The sequence below is a fragment of the Scylla paramamosain genome, chromosome 10 (assembly GCF_035594125.1).
Source record: "Scylla paramamosain isolate STU-SP2022 chromosome 10, ASM3559412v1, whole genome shotgun sequence".
Classification (NCBI taxonomy): Eukaryota; Metazoa; Arthropoda; class Malacostraca; order Decapoda; family Portunidae; genus Scylla; species Scylla paramamosain.
The window spans coordinates 2,585,705-2,612,350 of record NC_087160.1 but is presented as its reverse complement, the minus strand read 5'-3'; the positions used below and the strand labels follow the sequence as shown (position 1 = coordinate 2,612,350).

The window sequence follows — 26,646 nt, the reverse complement described above, 5'->3', positions numbered from 1 at the left end:
TAGAGTAAGGGCCATACTCTGAAACGTTTCTTCTCTGCATCCTGACTACTCTCTAAAGGTTCTGTTTGAAGTTACACGGATTTTTAAGACATAGTTTTAGTAAGAGATTAGCAAAATTTTGACTCTTGATCAAGAACCCGGTTAATCATCTCTGTGGTCATTGAAAATAGTAGTGAAAGAGCAAAACATTTCATAATGCCTATATTTATGGATGAGAGGGTGTTCCTGCCCGGAGAATACTGCTGCCTGTCATCATAACTGGTGAACAGATATAATTATGTATTTCACATGTGTAGAGTAAATGTTCACATTTATGAGAGAGGGAGAGAGGGCTATATACCTCTGACCACCTGCTACATGTCATCGCAACTACTATAGTAGTGGACAGAAAGATAACTACCTTATGTATTAATTGCTCACATTCATGAAAGAGTTTTAAGTTCAAATCAATCAAAACATCAGTTCTGCTAAGTAATTAATCTGTTCATTATTCATGAAAGCTATTCGTGTAGTAGATATAGATGAATTTTGATGATAATAAGACCTCGTTATACTGTACAAGGTCCTGTTATTTACTCATGGCGCTACTGGGTAAAATTTAACTTATTTTTAGTTCTCAGATGATTTGCTTATCATTATAAAGTAATCAATCCCACATATGCAATGGGAATTAAAAGAAACAATAAGGAAAGATATGCGGGGTGGTGGTGGTGGACTGGTAGTGTAGGTGGAGGAGGGGCAGGCAAGCAGGCCGCGGCAGGACGCAGTGAGTTTCAGCAGGCCAACATCAGTTGTGTGGCGTCCCGCGTCGCAGCAAGTTGTCCTCGCTCTTGGTGCACCATACGGGAGGTCAGTAGCTTGTTCTTTTAAGACGTTTTTCATTGACTGTAATTTGGTAAGCCCCTGTTCAGTGATTGCAGTGCTGACACGGTGTGTGAATGGCATGGCCTGTGTGTGTGTGTGTGTGTGTGGGGCAGGACACCTCCAGTAGCAACCCCACCAGCCCCTGACCCCAGGCACAGGGAGAGGAAGAAAGGAATCCACGCTGGAATTTACATGTGTTCTCCATGACACCTGAAGTGGAAGTTGTGAAGTGCATCTGATTCCGACAAGTGTTCACCACAACGTCATTATTCAGCGTTGTGGTGATGGTAAAGTTTACATGCCCGCGGCGCAGTGCGGGATGTCCACTTGGATGGTGTGCCCTCTGGCTGAGGCGGCATTAACACGTACAGTTATTGTACGCCTTCTTCCAGGCTGTGGACACTTCATTCCTGCTGGTACGTACCGGCAAGGTATGCACACCAGCCCAGCGGCAGGGGAATGAGAATAAACATTAACAAGGAGTCACAGACCGCCGCTGTGGATCTGGAGTTCCTTGGGCGGGTTGGAACATAAGATGTGGCATTTCGATGTAGCGTCAGGGCTGGACGTGTAAAATTTGCATCAGTACGTCTGGTGCTTAAAGACGTGTCATCTACATAGTTAAGAAGTTCTTCCCGGATAAAATTGTAGAGGGTCGTTCCTGGATCCTGGTGGTTCCCTGCTGCTCGCCAGTTCTGACGCCATACCTCCAAGAATAACTGGTTTTGGGTATACTAATTGGCCCGGAGGAATTACTGTATAATAATATGATGTGGTAGTTCATCTACTGCGATGTCTTAACGACAACGGCACTTTTGGTTTCTTGGCCAGAGTGAGGCTTCTGTGTAATTCCTGCTGTCATTGGCTGGGGAAACCCCAAGTGTGAGTTAACACCATGAGTTAATTGGTTTGGTGTAAGGCCTTCCAAAACCTGTCGAATGTGAATACCAGTGTATACTAATCCTTGTGTAGTGAATACATGTGTATTAGGTAAAACTACAAACCTACAGTTATATACTTATCTTGCTCTTCAACATTACCGCATCTAAAGGTGTTTGAATGGTGTGGGCCTGGAAAGCGCATGGTGACGTTTTTATAATAATATTTAAATATATTAAGTTCCCAAGAGACGGCCAGCAACGCCAGATAGAAACTGCAGGACTACTCAGTGGCCTGTGTGCTGGGGGGCTAATTCGAAACCGTTGTCAGAGCGGGTAGGGGCTGCATTCAAGTCTGCCACAGCTGAGCAGCCTGACCGCTGGTGACCGCGCCAGCGCCTATCCCGCCATCCTATCACTCTGGCTGGCAGGGTGGCCGCTGGGTGATGTTCTTTATGGGTGTAAAAAAAGTGTAAATTTAAGAAACAAAAACTTCATATAGACTTCCCTTATTTTCCTATGTTCTCATAGGACATCAAAGCACCTATCTATACACAGTAATGTTTCGCCCTATACCGGTAGTCACTTGGCTGCGTCGTTGACAATAGATGGGTGTGATAAATGTTTATCTCTTCACATGGACAGAGGTGTGCATCATGAATTTTTTTTAACTTGCCTGGAATGCTTAGGATTAACTGATGTGATGAACTATGTGTGCAGCCGAGACTTATCAAGGCACCAGGGAAAGCAGCCAAGTTTAGCCGTGGTGTTAGTCGTTATCGTTTATTCTCTCTCTCTCTCTCTCTCTCTCTCTCTCTCTCTCTCTCTCTCTCTCTCTCTCTCTCTCTCTCTCTCTCCAGTTTAATAGTACTAATGATTACTTATGCCAAATTTCAGTCGTTGGTAAATAGTTACCCTCAGAATTTACGTACTTAGTGAGTTCCCCACACAAGGTTTCAGGGATGGAACAAACTGCTACGCAAGTGGTGATGTGCAGATTATCTTGTTGAAAGGCGCTTGTCACAGTCAGCTCCTTAGGTAGCGAAAGCTGGATTGTTGTCACATCAGCTGCGCGTCAGCATGCAAAGACAAACCCCTTTTTGTTTGTTATTATTTATTTTATGCAAGAGGGCCGTGGCCCTCTTGCATAAATAGCTCAGTGGTTGTATACATGTATAATTCCACGTAATTACACACATTTTTCGTCCTTTAAACTGGATACACTAATATAGTGGTAGTCATGAATTGTTTTCCTGTTAAAGTAGGTAATGACTTTTCACTGGCTATTCTTTTTAGTAATTACAACTTATTGTTAATATTGCGAGGGTAAACCCATAATTAGTGAGGCATTGTTGTCATAGACACCGCGTATGCACAGTGACACTGAAGAGAGAGAGAGAGAGAGAGAGAGAGAGAGAGAGAGAGAGAGAGAGAGAGAGAGAGAGAGAGAGAGAGAGCCCCCTCACGCACAGCTGGCCAGTCAGAAAGGATATGGTGATTTAGCGATCGTAAAGCTGCTAAAAACAAGGGGATTTGGATAATGATTTAAGTCTTAGTCTAAAAATACACCCAGAATCATAATAATTCCGTATTAAGGTTGAGGAAATCGAGACGAAGTAAAATAGAAAACCAGCAAAACTCTCTCTCTCTCTCTCTCTCTCTCTCTCTCTCTCTCTCTCTCTCTCTCTCTCTCTCTCTCTCTCTCTCTCTCTCTCTCTCTCTCGCGTACGTGTCACAGCAACAATGAGGTTTCTGAGAGAAACCAAACAATAGTACAAAGTTAAGACGCACGGACTAAAGTGGCGGATGAGATGTGATGATTATAAAATTGTCACCTTGTTCCTTCTCTCTCTCTCTCTCTCTCTCTCTCTCTCTCTCTCTCTCTCTCTCTCTCTCTCTCTCTCTCTCTCTCTCTCTCTCTCTCTCCTTCCCAATCCCTTCCTCTTTAATTCAATTCCTGTCTTGCTTCACTCTCTCTTCGCTCGTGTCGTGTTTCGCTTCCCTTTTGTCTCTTGTCACTCGTTTATTTTCTGTGGTTTTCTTGCTCCCACTCCTCCTCCATCTGTACTCGTGAAGTGTTATTTTCTTTAGTTCTATTCTTCCGTTTTTTTTTTCTTTTCTTTCACCAATCATGAAACTACTTTCATCAATTTCTCTCCCTCCTCTTTTCCTTTCCACGGAATATGGAAGCAGCAGGTGGGTGGGCGGGGGCAACGTTTACTATGCAGGGTGACCGTGTGTTTGTGTGAGAGGAGGGCCTAGAGAAGGAGAGTGAGTTCTCGTGAGGCCGAATGCGGAAGCCTAATAAATGACTACAGAAAGGAAGATACGAGTACATACCAAGCTTTACCTTGTTGTGGGTTTACTGGTCGTGTTGCGTTACGTCACCGCGGCTGCTTATAACGCTGCACGTATGTTGCTACACAAAATGATATGCGTGTTAGGTTACGGATATCACTTTCCTCCCCACCCCGTTTTTATTTTTTCATTTTTTTTTCGTATTAGCTATGCTTTTATTATTATTATTATTATTATTATTATTATTATTATTATTATTATTATTATTGTTATTATTATTATTATTATTATTATTATTATTTATTTTTTTTACGGTGTGTGTGTGTGTGTGTGTGTGTGTGTGTGTGTGTGTGTGTGAAGATTACATATATTTCCTTAGTATGAATAATGACAGCTTCTGAATCGAAACTGCCTTTTCTGTCTCTTTCTTTTCTTCCTTTCTTCCCATATTCGTTGATTATTAAGTATGTAAATTTGGTTTTTAGTTAAGCGACTGACTAATTTGTAAGAAGAAAGTGTGTTATTAGCAGCAGTAAACATAAGTACCACTGACACATATTTAGTACACCGAAGCATCTTCCTGGAATATTCTGTGAGCTCATTGGTTTTCGAAGCCCCACACGGTGCCCGTCTTGGCGGCTCCGTGTCTGCCACAAGTCTTCCAGTCCCATCCAGGACAGGTGTCAGCCTCGCGCTAGTCAGGTGTGTCCATAGGGAGCGTAATGTAATATTCACGGTGGAGGTCTGGATCGATATATGGCAGTCCGCGTAAACGTGTGACGCACTGAGTATGTGACCTGACCTAATTTTGTGTTCTGCATTTTGTTACTCGGTGCACTGATGTATACCAACTAACTAAGGTGTTGGTTGTAATTTTGTTCTTTACTACACACGACATTGAAATTCAGACGTCCTGTGTGTGTGAAGATGATAATGTGTCTGTGTTACTTCGATGCACGGTCTACACAAAGGTTTTATTTATTCATTCATTTATAATTTATTTATTTATTGGCACTTTGTTCTGTATTGCATACGGTATCAAAATTCTGATGCCCTGTGTGTGACGATGATTTGCTTGTGGCTGTGCTGTCTTCCACGTAGTGACTTTTTCTAGGAACTGAGTGCACGAGACCTGCTGATGTTCGAGGGTGTGTTCTTTGGGGATCCATGAACGATTGTAAGGTTTAGTTTTCGGGAAATTTAAAGTGCATATTTAATGTAATAATTACCCATGTTTACTAATGTTATTGTACTGCGTATTACTACAGAATACCCCTAAGACGTCACTTTTTATATGCTCTTGACTTCTATTCTCTTCCTGGACTGCTGGCTTTAGTGGACATTTTTTCCTACTATTTTGCTCCGTTCTGCCAGATCCCTTCTTACACACACACACACACACACACACACAAGGAGGGAGGGTGGTAAGCGAAACAAAGCACGTCATACTTAATCACATCAGGAGTATTACATTTCAGTCAGGGGACGGTTAGAAAAAGAGTAGGGTTAGTGAATTAGTGGTGAAGGCTACAGGTGGTTATCATCAGCGGGGTGGGTTAGTTAAGATAGCGACGCGCACCACCACCGCAGCCAATGTATGCGTGAATGAACCATATTTGAAACACATTGCACCACCTCTGATACATACAAAACTGTTCAGTTGAAGTTGAACGGGTTTTTAAGATTTTTTTTTTTATTATAGTTTTAGGGATAGATTAATAAGATTTCTACTTTATTAACAGGAGAAACGCTTGCGAACCCGGCTAATCATCCTTGTGGCCTTTGACAACAGTCGTGGCGAGAGAGCAATGTTTCAGAATACAACCGAGTCTACAACCGGCGTCTTAACAACTGGCTCGCGCATCGCTTGTTGATTTGTGATGGCTAAGATGGAGGAACTTTTATGGGAGGAACTCTTGATCCTTCCTGTTACCAGACAGAGAGAGAGAGAGAGAGAGAGAGAGAGAGAGAGAGAGAGAGAGAGAGAGAGTAAATAATAATACAGTAATAAAAAAAATAATTAATGTGCGCTATATCACTTGACCAGGTCTGCGAAAAACACCAATGGCAGCTAAATGAATGAATGAATGAATGAGTGGTGCAGACCTTCTGGTTAGGTTTATGCTCATTAAATTGCGTATGGTTTCTCGGTGGTTGAACATTAGCTCTGGAAAAAGAAAAATTGTGCTTGAAACTATGAATCTCGCTAGATCAATAAGTCATTATGTAGTGTTTAAAGGTAAGGCCATTTAGGTCTAGTTTTATGAGTGGTTGATGGCATCCTTAACCAGAAGTGTTGGTTAGGCGCAAATCTCTAGTTCCCAAGATAAAGTACAGTAGAATGTATAGGCGAAGAGTTTGTTACTTGTACTACCAATATAAACTACTACTACCACTACTACTTACAATGATAGTAGTAGTAGAAGTCGTCGTTGTAGTAGTAGTAGTAGTAAGAAAATTATCCCATAAGGGAAAGTAAGCGGACGAGGTTTAGGTAATACTTTATAAATAGCAAGTAATGATGAGTGGACAGGTAGCGTCTTACGAGTCTTGCGTCAAGCTGGTTACTGTCGCTGAACCAGGCAGTCTGTACGGCTTCCTGGGTTAGGTAGGGAAGGAACAAAAAGTGAGGAACTGGGTGAGTGGGAATCTTGTCAGTACCTACATTCTTCAGAATTAAGAAACCCTCATAAATGATCATGAAGGTTGACGGTTTAGGGTCCTGTCACGCTGGATTAATCTTCGTTTTTTTTTTTTTTTTTTTTTTTTGTAGTTCTTGTAGTTGAGGTCGCGGTGGGCTAGATTTGGGTCTCTGGATGCTCCCGTAAGTGCTCGTTGCGCCATGCGGATCAGTCAGGCCCATCCATTACCTTGGGTTTAAAAAAAAAAAAAAAAAGTGTTATTGGTCCGCTAGAGACCGTTTCTTGAATGTTTTGATATTTCACTAAGGAATTCGAATCTAAGAAAGATCAATTAAGTTCATCCACCACCTCGGGTTTTGGGAAATGTTAGTCCAACTGAATGAAGACTGGAATGCTTGAAAGTTCACCAAGGATTCGAACCCAAGAGAGATCTAGTCAAGTTCATCTATTACCTTGGGTTTTAGGAAGTGTTACTGTCCAACTGAAGACCGGAATGCCTGAGATCGCTGAGGACACGAACCCAAGTCAAGGAAGGTTAACCGACAGCCACAGTTACACTGTAACCGCAAATGAAAGTTGTGGGAAGGAGTCATTAGTTGTTGGTGAAGACTAGGGATTGGAGTCTCTTACGAAGGGAGTACCTAGGATGAATGAACCTTGGTATGTGAGGGAATTTATCTCAGGATTTTAAAAGCAGTCACGATTACGATTGGCTTTATAGTTTGTTCCGCGATGTTTGGTAACGAATATGATTGTAATTGCATTTATAGCTAAATCAGATCATGTTTCGGGGTAATAGCCATTACAATGGCACCCGTTTATCCTTTGTTTTCTTTGTGTGTGTGTGTGTGTGTGTGTGTGTGTGTGTGTGTGTGTGTGTGTGTGTGTGTGTGTGTGTGTGTGTTAAGAGATTACCTTTTAGTTAACCACCTCCATTTCCATTTTTTTTTCTTCCGCCAAAGTCCATTTTTTTCCTCAGCTCTTTGAATGCGTTTAATTTGTTCAAATTATAATCTTCCCACAATTTCAGTCGTATTTTCTATGTTAGGTTTCTGTAACTTCATGCATTCCCTTCATTCATGATTATAGTTCCTGCAATTCATATGAAAATGCTCAAGATTTTCAGTTTCTTGTTATGATTACATTTTTCATCTTCACACCAAGGAAGTTCTAGGAAGAATGACAAATTACTCGTGTAGTTATGCCCTCATTTCTTCCTCTCGTAATAGACAGCAGGAACCACGTGTGCGCCACCACTCTAGTGAACTCAGTGAAGCGGTAAAGTGAGAAGGGGAGGAGGAAGGAGGCGCGAGTAACGGGAAATAGAGAGGAGAAAATAAAATCGGTAAAGGCAGTGATGGTGGTGGTGGTGGTGGTAGGAGAGGAGGAAGAGGGTAGGGAGGCGGGAGAGAGGGGAGTTGACAAATCGACCGTTGGTTATTGTGGGAGTGGGAAGGAAGGAGGGGGGAAAGGGAGGGGGGAGAGCAAGTATCAGATGAAGGGAGGAGTACGTTATAACATCCGTTGTTTTGAATGTTGTACTTGCTGTTGTTGTTGTTTGCTTCCTTAGATGCGTGCTTGCTTGTTTATTTGGTTCAATTGTTGGTTCGTGTTTTCCCGAAGGAAGTTTGAGGTGTGGCGTGTGTTTTTGAAGAGCTAATTAAACACACACACACACACACTCTCTCTCTCTCTCTCTCTCTCTCTCTCTCTCTCTCTCTCTCTCTCTCTCTCTCTCTCTCTCTCTCTCTCTCTCTCTCATTTCCTAGATAAATGGTGTGTATATTTAGTTTGAGAGAGAGAGAGAGAGAGAGAGAGAGAGAGAGAGAGAGAGAGAGAGAGAGAGAGAGAGAGAGAGAGAGAGAGAGAGAGAGAGAGAGAGAGAGACCCAGTCGCTCATAAGCATTATAGACACTCAAGGTTGATATTCACTTATGCAGGACACCTTAGAATCCTGAATACAATGTTGATGTGTTGAACAGAATATGGTCTGTATTCTTAAACGTTTTGTTCTATCTAGACTATTGTATTTTCAAAGGCCGTGTTCTCATGAGTGTTCTTTACTACTGTAGTGGTATTGAATTCTTGTTATATAATCACGAGAATCATGGAAACTCCCGATAATTTGCATTATAGCCCGTTGAAATGTAAGATAGGATGATGAAATGTTTGAGACTGTTATACTGCCTTATGTTGGAAGGTATTGATATAGGGAATGTAATAGATACAGATTTAGTTGTTAAATTATTTTACGAGAGAGAGAGAGAGAGAGAGAGAGAGAGAGAGAGAGAGAGAGAGAGAGAGAGAGAGAGAGAGAGAGAGAGAGAGAGAGAGAGAGACTGACTGACTGACACCCTAATACAAGTAAAAGGATGCTAATAGGGAAGGTTCGGTCATTATCAACTTTTAGGCATCATGCTAAATGTTAGTGGCTGGTTGACTGGCTGGGTTGCTGGTATATAGTGACTCAAGATACTTCCGCGCCGCAGCTCCACAACTTTTAAAAGCCTCTACTTGAAGTTACACTAAGGGTGTTTTTTTATGGTTCTAGTGACAGATGAACAAAATGCCTACATTATTAACAGGAGAAACGGTCTACAGAACCTGGCTTTGTGATCTTCGAAAATAATCGTGGTGAGAGCAAAACGTTTCAGAATAACCAGGCCACGTGCACTGGGAGATGTCTCTCCTACGTGTTGCCGAGTGCCGCGGACCACATGGGGCCTCTTCAGGGCGTCTGCTGGCCATGTGGTAGCTCGATAAGCTCACCCCAGCCAAGGCCCTCCTCTTGTCTCCCAACACATCCTGGTCACACACACACACACACACACACACACACACACACTGAATGAGAAGTTGAGGCATCAGAATAGTACATAGCAACAGTGATTCATAAGTTGCTATACATAGAAAAGTTTACATGCGTTACCTTTCCCAGAGGTTTTGAGTCTTCCAACAAATACTCGTATACACGCACGTAGAATGTTTGTGATGATTTTGTCTAGATTCTTCCGAGGGATACTTACAAAAGGAGAAAAGATGGTGAGAGGAGAAGGGGACAAAAGGAAAAAAGATGGTGAGAGGAGAAGGGGAACAAGGGAAGGGTAAGTAAGAAGAGGAAGGTACCGAGGGATTGAGAGAGAGAGAGAGAGAGAGAGAGAGAGAGAGAGAGAGAGAGAGAGAGAGAGAGAGAGAGAGAGAGAGAGAATCGTGATGTTAAATAAGAAGGAATAAACGGAAGATCTAATGGATCAAATTAATAGAGTAGGAAATGTCTAAATGACGTGATCATTATTGGAGCGTGAAGCGCCGCAACTCAGACCTGATGCACGTCCGGTGGGCTTCCGATATGTTGGCATTTTGTAATGTGCTGGCACACTGGGGGGAGAGGTGGTGGTGGTGGTGGTTTCCTCTGTAAACAGAAGAAAAATGTTGTTGTTGTTGTTGTTGTTGTTGGTAGTAGCAGCAGCAGTAGGTGTGTACTTAGATACGTGAATGTAAAAAAAAAAGCTATTGTTTCTTAGTGGAGACTGATAAAATACACTTTAAAACATTTCAGTTTGTAGAACAGGAGTTATTGATCCAATGTCTCAAGCAATTACGGTGTGATAATATCCATCTTTTTTCAGCTGGTCACTCGGCCAGTCAACTCTGCTTGTTTTCTGCTTCCTCTGTCGCCTCGCACTTCACAACTTCTCCGTCTCTGCATCTTGATTAACTCTCCCATTCCGGCGTGCAGCCTCTAGGCATCACGAGAGCCCTGGCACACGTTTTTCCAAAACGTTGTTCTCTGCCTGTCGCAGTTCCGTGGCCGCCTTATACTGAATGGCGGCGGTCAGCTCGATGCTGGTCTGGCGAGGCACTTCATCAGATTCTAGACTGCAGGACGCCGACTGTTTGGTCTTGCGAACGTTTCTCCTTTGGCCTTGTCTTCCTTGACCATTCTGTTGCAGTGCTGAAGTAGTCTTGTTGCTCCAGCTCTCGCACCAGACTGACGCGCCGCGGCACGCAGGTGTAAGGAGAGGCCAAAGAAGTCTTGTGGTCCTTCACACACACACACACACACACACACACACACACACAGAGAGAGAGAGAGAGAGAGAGAGAGAGAGAGAGAGAGAGAGAGAGAGAGAGAGAGAGAGAGAGGGGGGGGGACGGACATCCTACTAGACAGTCAAATGGCATGGGATTGGCCTGTCACGTGCCTTGTCTGGCCTGTCGGTGCATAGCAAGGATGGGTGTCGTGGCGGCGTCGTACAGGAATTGCTGGATCGTCATGTTGGAGCACTTGTTTTACGGTCTCATCAAGAACCAAAATTAAACTACAAGCATAAATGAGAGGTCTATTATGGCCTGAAGAATCTTCGGGAAGAAACATGAGTACAGTGTTTACATGAGTGCGTGAGGGGGAAATCCTGGTAGTGCCTCGCCCTGCACGGCTGCGCGGTGTCACAGCGGGTCCTGCTGTGCCTGGCTGGCTCCACACCCACTGATTGGTGTGGCGGTGGCAGTGTTTGGACCTGGCAGTGCTGAACTGGACCGCTGCGTGTGGGTGGAGGAGGCTCGGTCAGCACCGTGCTGGTTGTGCTATCATTGCTTTTTTCCCACACTGCATTTTCGCACCACAATGGAATTGTCAGTCATTACGTTTGGCGTCCTACTTTTCTTTGCACAAACTATTAAGCCGCCCACCGGCACGCCTGTGGGAGTTATGAGCTGGCCTGGTGATGCTTCGACGTATCCCTGCCCTCAGCCACAACAGTTGTGAAGCAAAAGTGGTTTGCAGATTTTGTGGGCCTACTGTGGCCTGCTGGGCGGTGCTCTGCTCGGCCAAGGCAGTGTCATACGATATACATTCATACACGTAAGAGAAGGTAACATGAGATGACCATCCCGCAGTTTTCACAGGATTTCAGGGAATTGTTTTGCATTAATTTAATTGTTTGACATTTATATATATATTACTTGTGAGATATTTATTTTTTTCCAAGTGGCAGATTTTTGTTTGGTGATGAAGACACAAGACACAAGGTGAACACAACAATAGTGAGCGAAGTGTCGTGAGACTACTTGTAAAATGCTTGGCTGCGCAGGGGTTCTTATTGCCGTGATTTTGTTGCCTGCATTGTTTTTCTGCCACTGAAGTTCATGTTCTCCTCACCTTTGCCGTCACCTCCACCCTCGCTTTTTTGCTCATGAAGACAGTTTTTCAAAGGCCACAGAGGTGACTGGTTGATTTCCCATGGATGCTTTTCCCTCTATAATGATGCAGAATCTTTGTGAAACTTTCACTATGATCAGGAGAATATGACTGAAAACCCCAGTAACTTTCATCACAACCTATTAAAATTAATCGAGGTAAGGCGACGAGACGTTTGAAAATACGGTTATCAAGCTTGTATGTAGGGGCCATTGGAAAGTCATCCACCTTTGCTGTTTGGTGTGGGTTTGATTAGGTGAGGTGAGCTTATCTAACCCGAAAGTAGGTGGAAGACACTTTGTGATGTCTTGATAGCAAAACAGTTATTTAAGCCTGCATTTGGAAACTTCTTTCTCTGTTTTCAAAGGCTTTAGAAAAAATCAGTCATGTTCTTATGAGTTTTTTTTTTTTTTTATTTGATACATACTTGTTGCTAAACCGTCTCGAGTAATGAAAACAATTATCATGAAAACAACCTTGAAAACCATAGTCATGAAAACAACCTTGAAAACCGTAACGATTTCCACGTTACGGGCTTTTTTTTTAAAGCAGTCGAGATAAGGCGCGAAATATTTGAAAATACGGACCAAAATTTCGAAGCTTTATTCTCCCCATCAGTATTGTTTCTTCATCCGCTGTTCCTTGCCCAACTCGAAGCCTCATTCTCACCACCTTTGCGTTTTCCCTCATTCACCATTCTTTACCTCCACCAAGCCACCTCAGTTTCCCCGTCCCAGAGGTTAAATCAAGTAAACCTTTTGCTTTCCACTCACAATGCACGAGGAACCTTCACGTCTACTCAATAATATCTCACAGCCTGTTACTTGTTGCCTCATCCACTGTTCCTTACCTTTACCAAGCCACCTCTATTTCTCCGTCCCAGAGTTAACAATCAAGTGAACCTTTTGATTTTCATTCACAACATGCAGGAAACCTTCGTCTGCGTAATTTTTAACACTGCTTGTTGTTCTCTCATCTCCATTTCTTAGAGGTTATCAAGTAAACCTTTCGACTTTTACCCACTATGCACAAGGAATCTTCAGATTTAGTATTTCTTTGTTATTTTTTACACCTTTTGCTTGCTTCCTCATCCATAGTTCCTTTTATTTTCTCGATGTTATTTATCAAGTAAACCTGTCACTCAAAATGCACAAGAATCCATCCACGACTAGTTTCTAAGTAAAAGTCAATTTTTAAACCCGACAAGGTTCCCTCCAGGAAATGGATCGTTAGATGATAATATGGCCATTATAAATCTTTCTCACGCTCACATTACAAAACATTAAAATGTTTTCACAGTATTCCATCACCTCCCACACATTTCCTTTCGACGTTGTTGTTGTTGTTAGTGGTGGTAGTAGTGGTGGTGTACCTTTTCCCAACACCAAGTTTCGTGTTGTGGGCACAGGTGTTGTACTACGTGAGATAACCATTGAGAGAGAGAGAGAGAGAGAGAGAGAGAGAGAGAGAGAGAGAGAGAGAGAGAGAGAGAGAGAGAGAGAGAAGTGGCTCCCTACCTCCCTACCTCCCTAATTCTTTCCTCCCTCCCTTTCCACAGGTGCTATTGTTTTGCAGAGGTCGTCTCGGGGCGTGACTCTGTATTACGAGGATTGTTTTCCGTCCACCGCGCAGTACAATGGCTGTAATGATAGCCCTTTTTTTTTTACCGTGTGTGTGTGTTTTGAGGGAAAGGATATTCGTTGTCGCGTTACCTCTCCTACTATGCGTAAACTCGCCCTCTTAGAAGACACTGTCGTATCCCTAAACGTCTTTGCGTCTGATCTCTACTATTTAATTCCATTGGCTCTAGTAAAATCTATTGTGGTTTTCAAGGGTTAATAGTCCGCACTTTAAAGACAGTACCGTATTCCTAAACATCTCTTTATCTGATCAAGACTACTTTCATTGGCTCGGGTGTTTTCATGGTTGTAGTGATCCACAGTTGTCCGCACGATCAGTTCTGTACCTCCACTCTCCGACTTCAAAGAGTACCGTATTCCGTATTCCTCTGCATCTGATCTAGACTACTTTCATTGTGGTTCTAACAGTGTTTTCATGGTTCTAGTGATCAACCGCATGATCATTAGGAGAGATGCTCATGAAAACCCGAGGTATCTTTTGGTCTCGATTACTTTCATTGGCTCTAGTGTAAACTATTGCAGCTTTCAAGTGTGTTTTCTTGGATTTAGTGATAGTTTAACAATTAAAATCATTAGGAAACACATGGAACACGGCGTATAATCTATGGCCTTTAAAAATTGTCCTGGCGAGAGAGTAAAGTCTTAAGGATACATGTCGTGACGTCAATAGATTAGTCCTTAGCCAAAGTCAGTGAAGGTCTTATTCCTGCCATCGCCTGGACTGCTGCTTTTAGAGTGAATACTGAGCAGCTCGCTTTTGTATACACGACATGCAACGCTACACCCTCACGCACCCGCTCACCGCCAACCATACGTAATAGTAGATGTAGTAACGTACAGCCGAACACACACACACACACACACACACACGTCATCAACTACTAGCATTGTTGGATTGATAGTTCTTAACGTTGCATTATATTCATAGATTCTCGCACAAGATCCAAACGTCTTTATGCCTGATTTCATGTCCAAAAATTTCAAATATATCTAATCGTGGCGGTGGTGTGTAGTTTACAATACGTGCTCTATGATTATTTGAGCTCCTTATCTGCCTAATATTTGTCCAAACTAATGTTATGATTTTTTTTTTTTTTTTGTTTGTTTACCGTACTCTTAAGATTAATGATAACTTTTATTGTATTGATCTGAACAGGGTTGTGCATTTGTTGGTTAATGTCGTACAAAGCATCAGGAGAGCATGTATTGATTTTGCAGTATATTTGCTAGGAAGTAGGAACTGTTGTGCATTCTGTCAGTTACAAGAAGGAACATGTGAAGAGGTGAACGTATATTATGGCCTGACATTAAGCAATCACCTAGCTTTTCTGGATGGGTTAAACAAGGTCAGAAGTTACGTTAGGTTAGATCAGGTGAGGGTAAGCTAAATTAATCTGTCATAGGTGATCCCAAAATAATGAAAGGAAGTAGAAATGCCGAAGTGTTGAGTAGGTAGGGTGTGTGTGTGTGTGTGTGTGTGTGTGTGTGTGTGAGAGAGAGAGAGAGAGAGAGAGAAGGGTGATGTCACTATGAAGTCATTGTTTGTTGAGGGCGAGAGGTTCCCCCACGCGGTCCCGCCAACACACTGACGGAAGGTGAGCCACTTAGCGTGTTTTACCAAGACTAATGTGCAGCTGACAGTTACTTGTATTCTGGCTCATGTTGAAATCAGAGTCCCCCGTAACCTTGCGCGGCTAATTTGTGTAAAGCCTTGGGACCAACGCTCAAAGCGGCCACCCCAATATCAAGGAAAACCGAGAGAATAGAACAGTTATGACCATATACTGAAACGTTCCTGCTTCGCACCTTGACTACTTTCAATCAAAAGGCTATAGTTGAAGTTATATATGTTTTTAAGGGTATTTTCACGGTTATAGTGACAGACAACAGGATTTCTACATTATTGAGAGGAGAAACACTCGTGGGAATCCTGCTTATCTCTATAGCCTTAAAGAATAGTCATGAAAGAGCGAAGCATTTCTGAATACGGGCCTTAGAACCAAAAATACTGTTCGTCATCTCTGTTTGTTCCGACGTGTACCGCGGTGTTGTCATACCGTTAAATTTCACAACCATTCCTTCCAACACTCCCAGCCAGCAAGACGTTCCTTTCCTCTCATTTCTTTACCTCCTACGGACTACAGTGCTAGTAGGTCCCCCTGTGTGCCGCCGACCGCCTCAACCTTTCAACCCCCCTCCTTTCCTCCCTCATACACTCCACACACCACCACAACCGCCCCTGTCCTCCCTGCCGCTGCTATCCCACGTCCCACACCGCATTCACAGTCAGTAGGAGCGAGGCTTCTCACCTATGTCTCAGTTTAGGTTGTCACGGCTTCCGTTCTGAATGAATAGCTGTTGGGTCTGCAGCACCACACTTCATACAGTGGCCTGCTGTGTTGTGGAATCCTAGAAATTAGTGGTATCTCCAGTGTTTTATTTGGGTTCACGTGTTCTTACCTAATTGTATATTTACAGGATTGAGTCAAGCTCGTAATGTCCCGTCTTTATGTGCTCCTTGCACATAACTTCGTCAGTCAGTTGGCTGATTGCAGTGTGTGTGTGTGTGTGAATTATGACAGTAGAAGAGTAAAGTTGCCCTTACCTCTCCTTCCCTACCCTTCCAGTGTTCCTTTGCCTGTGATGGAGGAACAGGTTCTCGTGTACCTGAGTGCTGCTCCCTTCCTCCAGCCTCTCTTCCTCCCCCCACTCCCCAACCACACTCACAGCCCACTCTCCGTGTTACTGTGACCACACATATTTACTCTTGGTAAATGAACACCCCTTCCACCCTCACCACACTCTTGCATCCTTACTTAGCTGGATTCTCTCTCTCTCTCTCTCTCTCTCTCTCTCTCTCTCTCTCTCTCTCTCTCTCTCTCTCTCTCTCTCTCTCTCTCTCTCTCTCTCACACACACACACACACACACACACACAGAGAGAGAGAGAGAGAGAGAGAGAGAGAGAGAGAGAGAGAGAGAGAGAGAGAGAGAGAGAGAGAGAGAGAGATAACTGGTAGGTATGTTGAAGCGCAGTCCGTCATTCCTGTTGTTGCCACACTAATGGCGTACATGTCACTGCGCCCACATGACCACACTCAGCAGGGTGGAGAGGGAAGGGGCGGTAGAAGTGGGGTCACCTTTTGTATGGCTTAATTTGAATGGCTATTACAGCAGTTGTGGATGGCACCGGAAGCAGCCCACGTGCTGTCCATTGTTTTTGATGGCGTTGGGTGTTGGTAACAGTAGTGGTGCGGGTGTAGTATTACGCAGTACATGTTTTATTATATTTCGCTATGGTAATGAAGTCCCAGGCAGCTCTGTGACATATACATTGGCTCGCAGTCCAAAGTTCGATCACAGCACACAGCAGTTACTTGGTGGGAAAATTAACGCTCTTTCTTAATTAACGTTGGAGTCTCAAGGAAGGGAGACAGTCTGGCGGAAGAAATAACGCTTTCTCTTAATCCAGGATTCTCAAGGGAGGAAGACAGTCATCCTTAGTGGAAGAATTAACGCATTCTCTTAGCAGAGGAGTCTCAAGGAAGGTAAATACTCATCCTCTGAAAAAAAAAATAATAATAATAAAATAAATAATCGCGTCACCAGGAATGTAGAGTCACCCTTGGTCGTAAAGCAAATCCGAGTCGCATGAGCTCGTGGTGGCGCCGTGACTCGGCTTCTAATCTTTAGTCATGTTTTCAAAATGTTGGGAACCTCGATGCTGCTTCTCGGAATTATACAACCGAAACGTGCTTGTCTAAGATAAGGAGCTGCAGCACTCTCTTTTCTTCTTACGCACAGTGTCTTTCTTGTGCCTACAAATGTACCATTTGTATACACCTTTCGGCTGCCCATCTATTACAAGCCACCCACATGAATATTTTATTGTCATGGTCATAACTGTCTTGTGATCTTTTCAGCAGTAATCACTGACTTGTGGGGACTATCTAGCTTTTTCTTTATTGAATCTCGAGAATAAAATATATTATTATTTTCACTATTTCAAGACGGGAAAATAATGACCATGAAGAATGCCTAACTTGTAGTTTCAGTAATAGGGTAAAGAATCCTTTTTGCAGTCCTCCTTCATTAGCTAGACTCAAGCTTCCACATAAATCTCTTATCCAGCTTGACTGATTCTCTCTTCTTTATTGAACATTAGTGTGTACATACAATACTAATGAATCTTGTTAAGGATTTCTGTGAATCTGATTTTGGCTTATCTACCAGTTCCTTTTCTTCCTAGATGTGCTGTTTGTTTACAAGCATCTTGCTCATTTGTATGGGTAATGCAAATATTAGGAGATGATCTCTCAAACAGGGAGACTATTTATTTTATCATTGTTAGCACCTGTGTTCCAAGGGCCTCCATTATCACTAACCAATCCATGTAACGAAAAACCTTTGTAATTCACTTGTCATAATTGTCACCTGCCTTCCCCAGATATTCCTGCACACCTTCATAAGCCAAGATGCCTGGCCAGTGTCCTCGCTGCCAGAAGGCAGTGTATTTTGCCGAGGAGAAGATCGTCCTTGGTCGACCTTATCACAAGATGTGCATCAAGTGTGGTTAGTATTTGTTTGTTCTTTTTGAGGCCTGTCCACACCATCTGGCAGTGCTTGATGTGCAAACACTGTTACCATATCCTGTTCAATACACAAACTGGGAGGGTAAGAGGTGGTCCAGGATGTGACTTTAGAAGCAGGGAAATGACCTAAACTGCCAGACCAAGCTGCCTCAAGTGATGTGGAGTAGTATACTACAGGCAGACTTTGCCCGGTAAGGTCAGAGTCTGATGGGTTCTGTCCAGTAGTGTAAGGTCTTCACCATTACCTTATCTACAAACACTTTCAGAGAAACATAACCAGTGACCATCAGGCACTGCATGATGATGTGGATTTTCCTTTTACATGATAATATTTTGAAATGTTTATCACTTAACCATTATACAAATTTGAAGGGTTCCTATCACTATAACTCATGAAAGCATAAAAGCTAATTAATTGAAATGAAGAAAGGTGGTTTTGTTGTACTACTGGATGCAACCAGAAGAAACCCACCTTCTTTCTCGCTACAACCTGTTATTTCAGTTTGTCATTGTCCTTTGAAGTTTTTGAAATTTGCTTTTTATGTACTGCATTGATTTTGAAGATCCTAGAAGCAGTAATGTGTATGAAGAAGGAAATGTCAAAGTTCACTGATTCAGGAGAGATAAGTATAGCACTACTTTCTTGTGGAGACAGCTGACTATCTCTGTATCCAACTTAATCATTAATATCTACTGATGTACATGTTATTTTGCTTCAGCTAACTGCAACAAGTTGTTGGACAGCAGCACTTTCACTGAACATGATGAAGAGATGTACTGCAAGAGCTGCTATGGCCGCCTCTTTGGACCCAAGGGTTACGGCTATGGAGTCGGGGCTGGTGTACTTTCTATGGATGATGGAAGCAAATATCAGGTCAGCAAGTATATCCCAGTTTTATTAAAGGCTCCTCAGTTATCAGATTGTAAATAAAATTAATTTGACTTTTAGCCATGTTCTCTTAGGCATGACAGGCACTGAAACCTGAACCTGTGTTCAAGGGAGCCAAGAGTAGGCAGAGGGAGGAAATTGAGTGTATTAGTGTGGCCATGAAAAGAGGTAGATTGGGATGGTTGGAGTTTGCTAGAGGGTGTAAAAACTTAATATGTTCATGTTTCAAACTCGAGTTTGAATCTGCTGCTTCTGTCCTGGTGTCCACACTGATAAGCTCAACTCCCTCTTTACTTAGCTGGATCATCTCAGGTTAACATTTGATATATACAAGTGAGAGAGAGAGAGAGAGAGAGAGAGAGGAGAGAGAGAGAGACAGAGAGAGAGAGAAGAGAGAGAAGAGAGAGAAGAGAGAGAGGAGAGAGAGAGAGAGAGAGGAGAGAGTTGGGGAGGGAGATAGGTTGGGGTGTGGAAAAGGAGGATGTGTGGTTGATTCAAGAGCTGGCAGATGCTTCCTCACCCCAAACTCTGGAGAGATTCAGAATCTTGTTTGTGAGGCAAGATATTACTGCAAACCCTGTGGCTGAGTTGGTTTTCTTGGGCAGGAAACACCTTCAGTGATTGGACAACAGCTTGAGACAACCCATCCCTTGCTTGAGCGTCTCCACTCCATAAGTTTTTACTTCTGTTTGATAATGCAAAAAAAATAGGGACAGAGGTAACTTATTAGGTGCTGGACACTAGTTGTTCTGCAATGTGACTGTGCATCCCAATGGTCCAGAATGAGATGGGGCTGCCTCAGTGAAGGTGTTCCTGGCCAGAGGCAGGCCACTCCCAGCAGGCGAGGGACTCGGAGACACATGTTGCCCCAAATAACAACAATTTTCTGTAAACATCTACAGGCGAGACCATAAATAGTGGCAGGTGTCACAAAGCATGACAACATTTGATCAAGCTACACTCTCACTGGCAGGAACACATTTAAAAAAATTACCTATTTGGCAACTTTTTCATTGATCCGTCAGCTAGGCTATGAAGATTAACTGTCAGTGATCTGTGTGTTGTGGGTGGTGAAAGTTGTTCAGGGTAAGTGCAAGCACAATTTCTCAGAATCTGAGCGATATTTTTAAATTTGTTCTCACCAGCCAGACAGTAGAGACAAAATGACCTTGATCAAATGTTGCTGCACTTTGCAGCACTTGCCACTATTTATGGTCTCACCTGTAATGAACTAATGTCTGAAAGGAGCAGATTATCCATTGCAATAAATAGAAGCAGCAGTCCCTAGCTTTACTGAAAAGTGCTGTTGGGAACTTCTTGACTGGCCAATTTCATTTTTAGCTCAAGACTTTGTTAAGCACAAGTATACTCAGCACCAGGTGTTGCACCTCAACCTAGATCCATACTATTTAAAGTATTTCACTGAACATAAAAAACAGTGCTGCATTTGTTGTTGCATTGTAAGTTAAAAATTCACTAGTTGCAAGTTTTGTGTTGCAAGATAAAAGGTAAAGGCTGCCAACAAGCTGAAAAGATAGGCTGTGGTTGTAAATAAAGACACAAAATGGACAGTTCTCATAATTATCATCAAATATCAGAAAGTAGGTCTGCATGTCAGTCAACAGGTAATGCAGCACTGCACTTCAAACATTGGAGTGAGAGCACAAAGTTAAAGATTCAAAATTGACCTGTAGAGAGTGAGTGACCAATAACCAGTCAGTTGTTAAAATTGATGGGCTGACAGTGCCATGCTTTGGTGTCCTTGTCTAGCCTCACTGACAATTTTGTTCATTAGGGAGATGAGTAAAGAATCTGAGGACATTAGCATCACATCCAGCTTTGGTGGTGGTGCACATGCACCTGTTCATTTATTTACTATAAACTTTACTCAAGGTATTTAATGATTGACAGTAATTGTCAATTGCTGAATGTCCCTCAGTCCCTAAGGAATAGTCTCATGTAAGGCTTGGAAGGTGTGTGTTTCATCAGCTAGTTTTTCAACTGCAGTCTTGGTCAATTAGAAATGTCTAAAGTGGATGTAAAGTCCTTAACTTCATGTATCCCTACATTACAAGTACAGTATTATGATATCTGATATGTGAAATATTCCTCTCTTTAATGAAATTTTATAAAAAAAATTTCAGGATTGTCCTTTGTTTACAACCCCAGTCTGCTCCTGTTTGGGTCCTGCCTTTGTCTCACTCATTCTTTTGCCTGCCAACACACAATTTGCCACAAATGAATTTTGAGTCTTAAATTTAATGAAATTGCACTTGTGATTTATAACATTATAAGTGACGTGTTCAGCTCCTTATTGAGTGAAATATTGGTCTACTTTTTACATTTATAGCATGATACCCAGAATGTGGTGCATTACCTGTTCTGAGCACACCTATATGTGCTAGGGGATTGTTATGAGCCTTGAGTAGATGAAAAAATAAGTTGCAAACAGTAAACTAAAATTTTTATGTAAGTGTAAATATGAGTATATGTAAAATTACAGTATAGCTGATGCTTATGGTCTGACCATTTTATCCTGAGCATTTAGGCATTGTCTTTTCTGAGGATTTCCCGGTCTGTGAAGCTGCCAAACCTTGTACTAGGCAAATTATCAGATTAGAGCCTGTGTCAGTGATTCTCTCTCTCTCTCTCTCTCTCTCTCTCTCTCTCTCTCTCTCTCTCTCTCTCTCTCTCTCTCTCTCTCTCTCTCTCTCTCTCTCTCTCTCTCTCTCTCTCTCTCTCTCTCTCTCTCTCTCTCTCATAACATGAGAGGAAGTGACCAATGGATTGACACAGTCGCTCTGACAGTGTGACCTGACAGAGAGACATGACAACACTGGGAGGAAATGCTGCCAAATATTGTGGTTTTGCAAAAAAATGCAGTTAAAACTAAAAAAAAATAAATAAATAAACATATACAACATCAGCTTTTAAGAGGATTACAGTGTAATACTACAGCTTGTTTTAATTTTGAAGTAGTAAGTACCTGACATGAAGGGTGTATGTTGGTATAAGTTTGGCAGAGCTGGAGGCTGGGAAATCTCCAGAAAGGACAATGCCCAAATGCTCAGGATAAAATGATCAGACCATAGTTACTATGTGATGACCCAGGTTAATTAATTGTGAATTTTAGGAGTGATGAGTTGAAAATTCCTTTGCAAGAAGTTTCATGACATGGGGGGGGGAAATCTACAAATGTTGAAAAGTTAAGACTGGGGCCAGATCATACAAATTTGCCTCATGGGGATGGCCATAGGTTTTGCAGGACAGTAGTAAACTGCTGTACATAGGAAAGAACATTCCTATGCCACTGAATTCTTTATATTATAGAAGCAGAAGCTGGTTAAAAGGAACTGAGTCGGGGAACTGAGGATTCCTCATCCATGTACGTGTTTCACCGCTAAAGTAATGCATGCCACTTTGTGTCTACTACTAACTCCCTTATAGGAAATTATCATGGAAAATGTTAGCAAAAATTTAGGAAAGAAGTGTTTTACAAAGCATAGGAATGATATAGGGACCTATCAGAAGCCAGCGCAGGTATGCACAGAGGAACATGGAGCTAGAACCAATACAAGCTGTTTTCTACAATAAGGTAAATATCACACAACACATTGTAATGTTACAGAATGGCCCTCCAAGATCCAACATTCCAGCCACCATGGAGGCTTACATAGCTCCCTTGAAGGAACCTGCTCCAACAACCAAGCCGGTTCGGCCCAAGTGGGGTGGAGCAGACTACTGTGTCAGATGTTGTAAGTACATTCAATTATTCCCTGTGATGAGAGGTGGGTAATTGGCATTGCCAGATGTGGTGCATGCATGTCCTGGTTCTGATTGCACATAAGGATCATGAACCTTGAGAAGGTGAAGCAAAGTGTTGGAGGCATGACATGAGCTCCTACAATCCAGTACAGGGGGGTCCTTAGTTTACGATGTCCTTGACCTACAGCATTTTGTGGTTGTGTCACCATGTGGTGCTGTATGAGGCTATATGAGGAAGACAGCAGTTGTACACTGGTGAATGCAAACAAAGTCTCTCTCTCTCTCTCTCTCTCTCTCTCTCTCTCTCTCTCTCTCTCTCTCTCTCTGATAAGGGTGACGGGAGGTGAGACAGAGAGTCGGAGGTTTAAGACAACATGGAAGAGGAAGGAAGAGGAAAGGAAAAAAAGGAGGAAGAGAAATAACCATGGAAGGAGAGTACATAGAGGATGGAAATGGAGGAAAGGTGAAGGAGAAAGATGGGAGGATGGGGAGAAAGTAGAAAGAATACATATAAGCAGCAAGGATGAGGAGTGAGTGAAGAATTAAAGAGGGTGAGAAGAAGTATTAAGAAATAGGTATTTTCTTTTCCCCTCCTGCACTCCTTTCCATTTTCCTCCATCTGTTCCCTCACATTTATACTTCTTCCATCCATTTTCATTGTTATTTGTTATTCCATGTCATTCTATTTAGTAACTCTCTCTCTCTCTCTCTCTCTCTCTCTCTCTCTCTCTCTCTCTCTCTCTCTCTCTCTCTCTCTCTCTCTCTCTCTCTCTCTCTTCTCTCTCTCTCTCTCTCTCTCTCTCTCTCTCTCTCTCTCACACATACACACATCAATACTGAGAATTTCAGAATAGAATGAGATGGAATGACAATGAAAATGGATGGAAGGAGCATAAATGTGAAGGGAATGGATTTAGGAAAATGGAAAGGAGTGCAGGAGAGGAAAAGAGAATACCTATTTCTCAATACTTCCTCTCTCCCTCTAATTCTTCACTCACTCCTCATCCTTGCTGCTTATATTTATTCTTTCTACTTTCTCCCCATCCTCCCATCTTTCTCCTTCACTTTTCCTCCATTTATGTGCTCTATGTACTCTGCTTCCATGTTTATTTCCCTTCCTCTTTTTCCTTTCCTCTTCCTTCCTCTTCCATGTTGTCTTAAACCTCTAGCCCTCTCTGTCAACCTCCCCTCACCCTTATCTGAGAGAGAGAGAGAGAGAGAGAGAGAGAGAGAGAGAGAGAGAGAGAGAATTTTATTAGTAGTAATATTATTAGTAACAATATTTGTACTTAGTGTACTACTGCCTCACACTAGATGTCTGGACTACAATTGCATTAGATGCACGATAATTATTATATACTTTTTATAGGGAAAAAGTGCATCTAATGCACCAGCAAATTTGGTACTTATGAGTTCTGATTTACAGTGAAAATCACATAATGTGTAGGAATGGAACTTTGATGTAAGTCAAGGGCCCCCTGTATCTGTCTGGCAGCCCCAGGAATCATGAAGGATATCTAGTGTTTCACTCATGTGGTTGCTAAGGTATAGAACTTCTTGACCTTTGTCCTGTACCTGTTCACTGCCAAGGGGATACAGGGGAGAGTTTAGAGTTTAACAAATTTTTCTCTGCCTAGTCTTCGATTCAAATGCAGAACCTCTTGATTAAGATATGAGTGCACTAACTCTTCATCAGTGGCCAGTAAGTACCATTACATGCTGGAGCCTCATTGTCAGTAAACATTAACTGCCCTCTAATGAGAAGGAAGGAATACTGCATTAGGAAATATTGACAAAAGATAGATGTTGAATAATTCAGTGAAACCATGCAAAATAACTCTGTATTTTGACTTACAGCAAAGCAAGTGTTTATGGCAGAGCGTAAGATGGCTGCTGGGGGAGCCTGGCACAAGGCTTGCTTCAACTGTCGTGAATGTCACAAGTGTCTTGATTCCAACTCTGTTCGGGAGCGAGAGCAGGACATCTACTGCAATCGTGAGTATTCATCCAGGAGGAAGATCTAGATTGGTGTAGGTGTTTTTTTTTTTCAGGAATTGGAGGTCTCCTGGAAAGAGTGTACAAGATTCATCAGATGACTGTCACACTTAGTTTCTTTCTTAATATAAAACATGTATATCATGAGCACTATTTATTTATTAGAAATTGCTGAAATTCTATATAAATAAAAAAAACATTTCTATAAATTAGGGTGTGAGCTGAGCACGCTTAACCACCACACTGCCAGTAATTAAAATCTTACAGTAAAACCTGATGAGAGCTATTAGGTACAGCCTAGATTGATCTATCTTTAAAAATGTGATATTGCATCTACATACTTTTCCTGAAATATAATGGTTCTTTTTCCTCTCTTGACAGCCTGCTATGGAAAGAACTTTGGACCCAAAGGATACTGGGGATGGTCCTCTGCAAAAGTTTCATAAGTCAAACTTTACATCCCTTCCCATCCAAGTTGTCATTTACCTGTCATAAGCATAGTGTTAAGTATTATGACAAGTTCTGTAACTTGTGCATGTGTTTCTTGACGTTCAAAGCTGAAGTATATAACAAATGCACATAAAACAGGACAAATAAATTTTTGATGAGGTACATACATAAGGATGAAAATCACTGTATGCTGATGTTCTTTTTAGTGGTTTTGGGAATGAGGAGATTCAGTATTTGACAAGATTGGGTCTAAATGGTAATGTATCTTTGTGTACTTACATATAAAACTTCAGAGTAAGAAACTTCTACTATGTGGATCATTCATGTTCTTATTGGATATATGAATGTGATATTGCATAACTTATGTGTTGATAAGTTATTGTCAAATTCTGTTAGTATGTCTTATTAAAATGTCTATTTTACAGATAAAAACATTAAATGAATGTTTATTTCATGGTACCTGCTTTTTCCAATGTTTAAAGAGGAATTATTTACCAGTTGATTTTTAGTAAATATATTAATTTTATGAAGTAGAGAAATAAGGGCACAAGTTGTCATGAAAACTGTTATTCTAGGTTGACATGTAAAAGTTAGATTTACAAAAATATCAACTTTGTTTTGACGTGTAAAACTTAGGATAGGAACAAGCCTTGTATATCCTGTCATAACATTCCACTGTAGCTACTATGTCTGTTATTCCTTTGTTTGTGTAACTCTCTACTGTCTATGGTAATGGTCAGTTTCTTAGTTCTATTAAGTGAAGTAAGCATATTGTAAGTAGTCAACAAATACTAAAAGGAAGCTTGATTTACTAGCAAGTATGACCCAAAATCCTTGTAATTGGCAAACAATCCAACATCAAAAAATAATTTGCATGTAGCAAAATGGCCAGCCTTGAAAAGCTTCCACTATTTTGTCCACATTCTTTGGATATCAAATTGTTACAAAATCAAAATGGCCAGCCTTGAGAAGCTTTCACTATATTTTGTTCACATTCTTTGGAAATAAAATTGTTACAAATCCTTTGCTATGGTGTGTAAATTTTGTTGTGCTTCTTTGCCACAGAAATGTTTACTTACAGCACTGAACAGAGTCTACATTGGAGGGTATCCAATACTACATTGTCATGAAGCACAATCAGTTTTATTCTATTTTCATGGTGCATATTAGTCTAAAATAAAATATAAATTATTAAATTCATCTAAATTTTCATTTCTTATCCTGTGCTCACCACCAACTCCATCTGTGTAAGAAAATACACAACCAGACCCTTCATTGTCCAAAGAAGCATGTACTTGTGAATTATTTAGTAGTATAGTTTGTGATAGCAGTTTCTTAAAATAATGAAATGAAATGCTGCAAGTTTTAATACACATACCAGTTAACTGAGTGCAAGTGCAGCAATGCTGTTGTACACTTCCTTGTGCTGCATGT

At 41.8% G+C, this 26,646-nt stretch overlaps 1 protein-coding gene across 4 annotated transcripts; it reads left to right on the top strand.

The window, feature by feature from the left end:
• The first annotated feature begins 694 nt into the window (after nucleotides 1–694).
• LOC135104076 (cysteine and glycine-rich protein 1-like) lies at nucleotides 695–26,412 on the top strand. 4 transcript variants are annotated; one of them, XM_064010989.1, is made up of 6 exons: nucleotides 695–849; nucleotides 17,969–18,093; nucleotides 18,833–18,987; nucleotides 22,631–22,757; nucleotides 24,625–24,762; nucleotides 25,144–26,412. In XM_064010989.1, the coding sequence occupies exons 2-6, from the start codon at nucleotides 17,997–17,999 to the stop codon at nucleotides 25,206–25,208; spliced, it is 582 nt and encodes a 193-aa protein (XP_063867059.1). In that variant the 5' UTR covers nucleotides 695–849; nucleotides 17,969–17,996; the 3' UTR covers nucleotides 25,209–26,412. The 4 variants fall into 4 exon arrangements, with proteins under 4 accessions (XP_063867059.1, XP_063867060.1, XP_063867061.1 ...); XM_064010990.1 differs by lacking the exon at nucleotides 695–849 and adding an exon at nucleotides 4,616–4,742; XM_064010991.1 differs by lacking the exon at nucleotides 695–849 and adding an exon at nucleotides 10,899–11,556.
• Nucleotides 26,413–26,646: the final 234 nt, after the last annotated feature.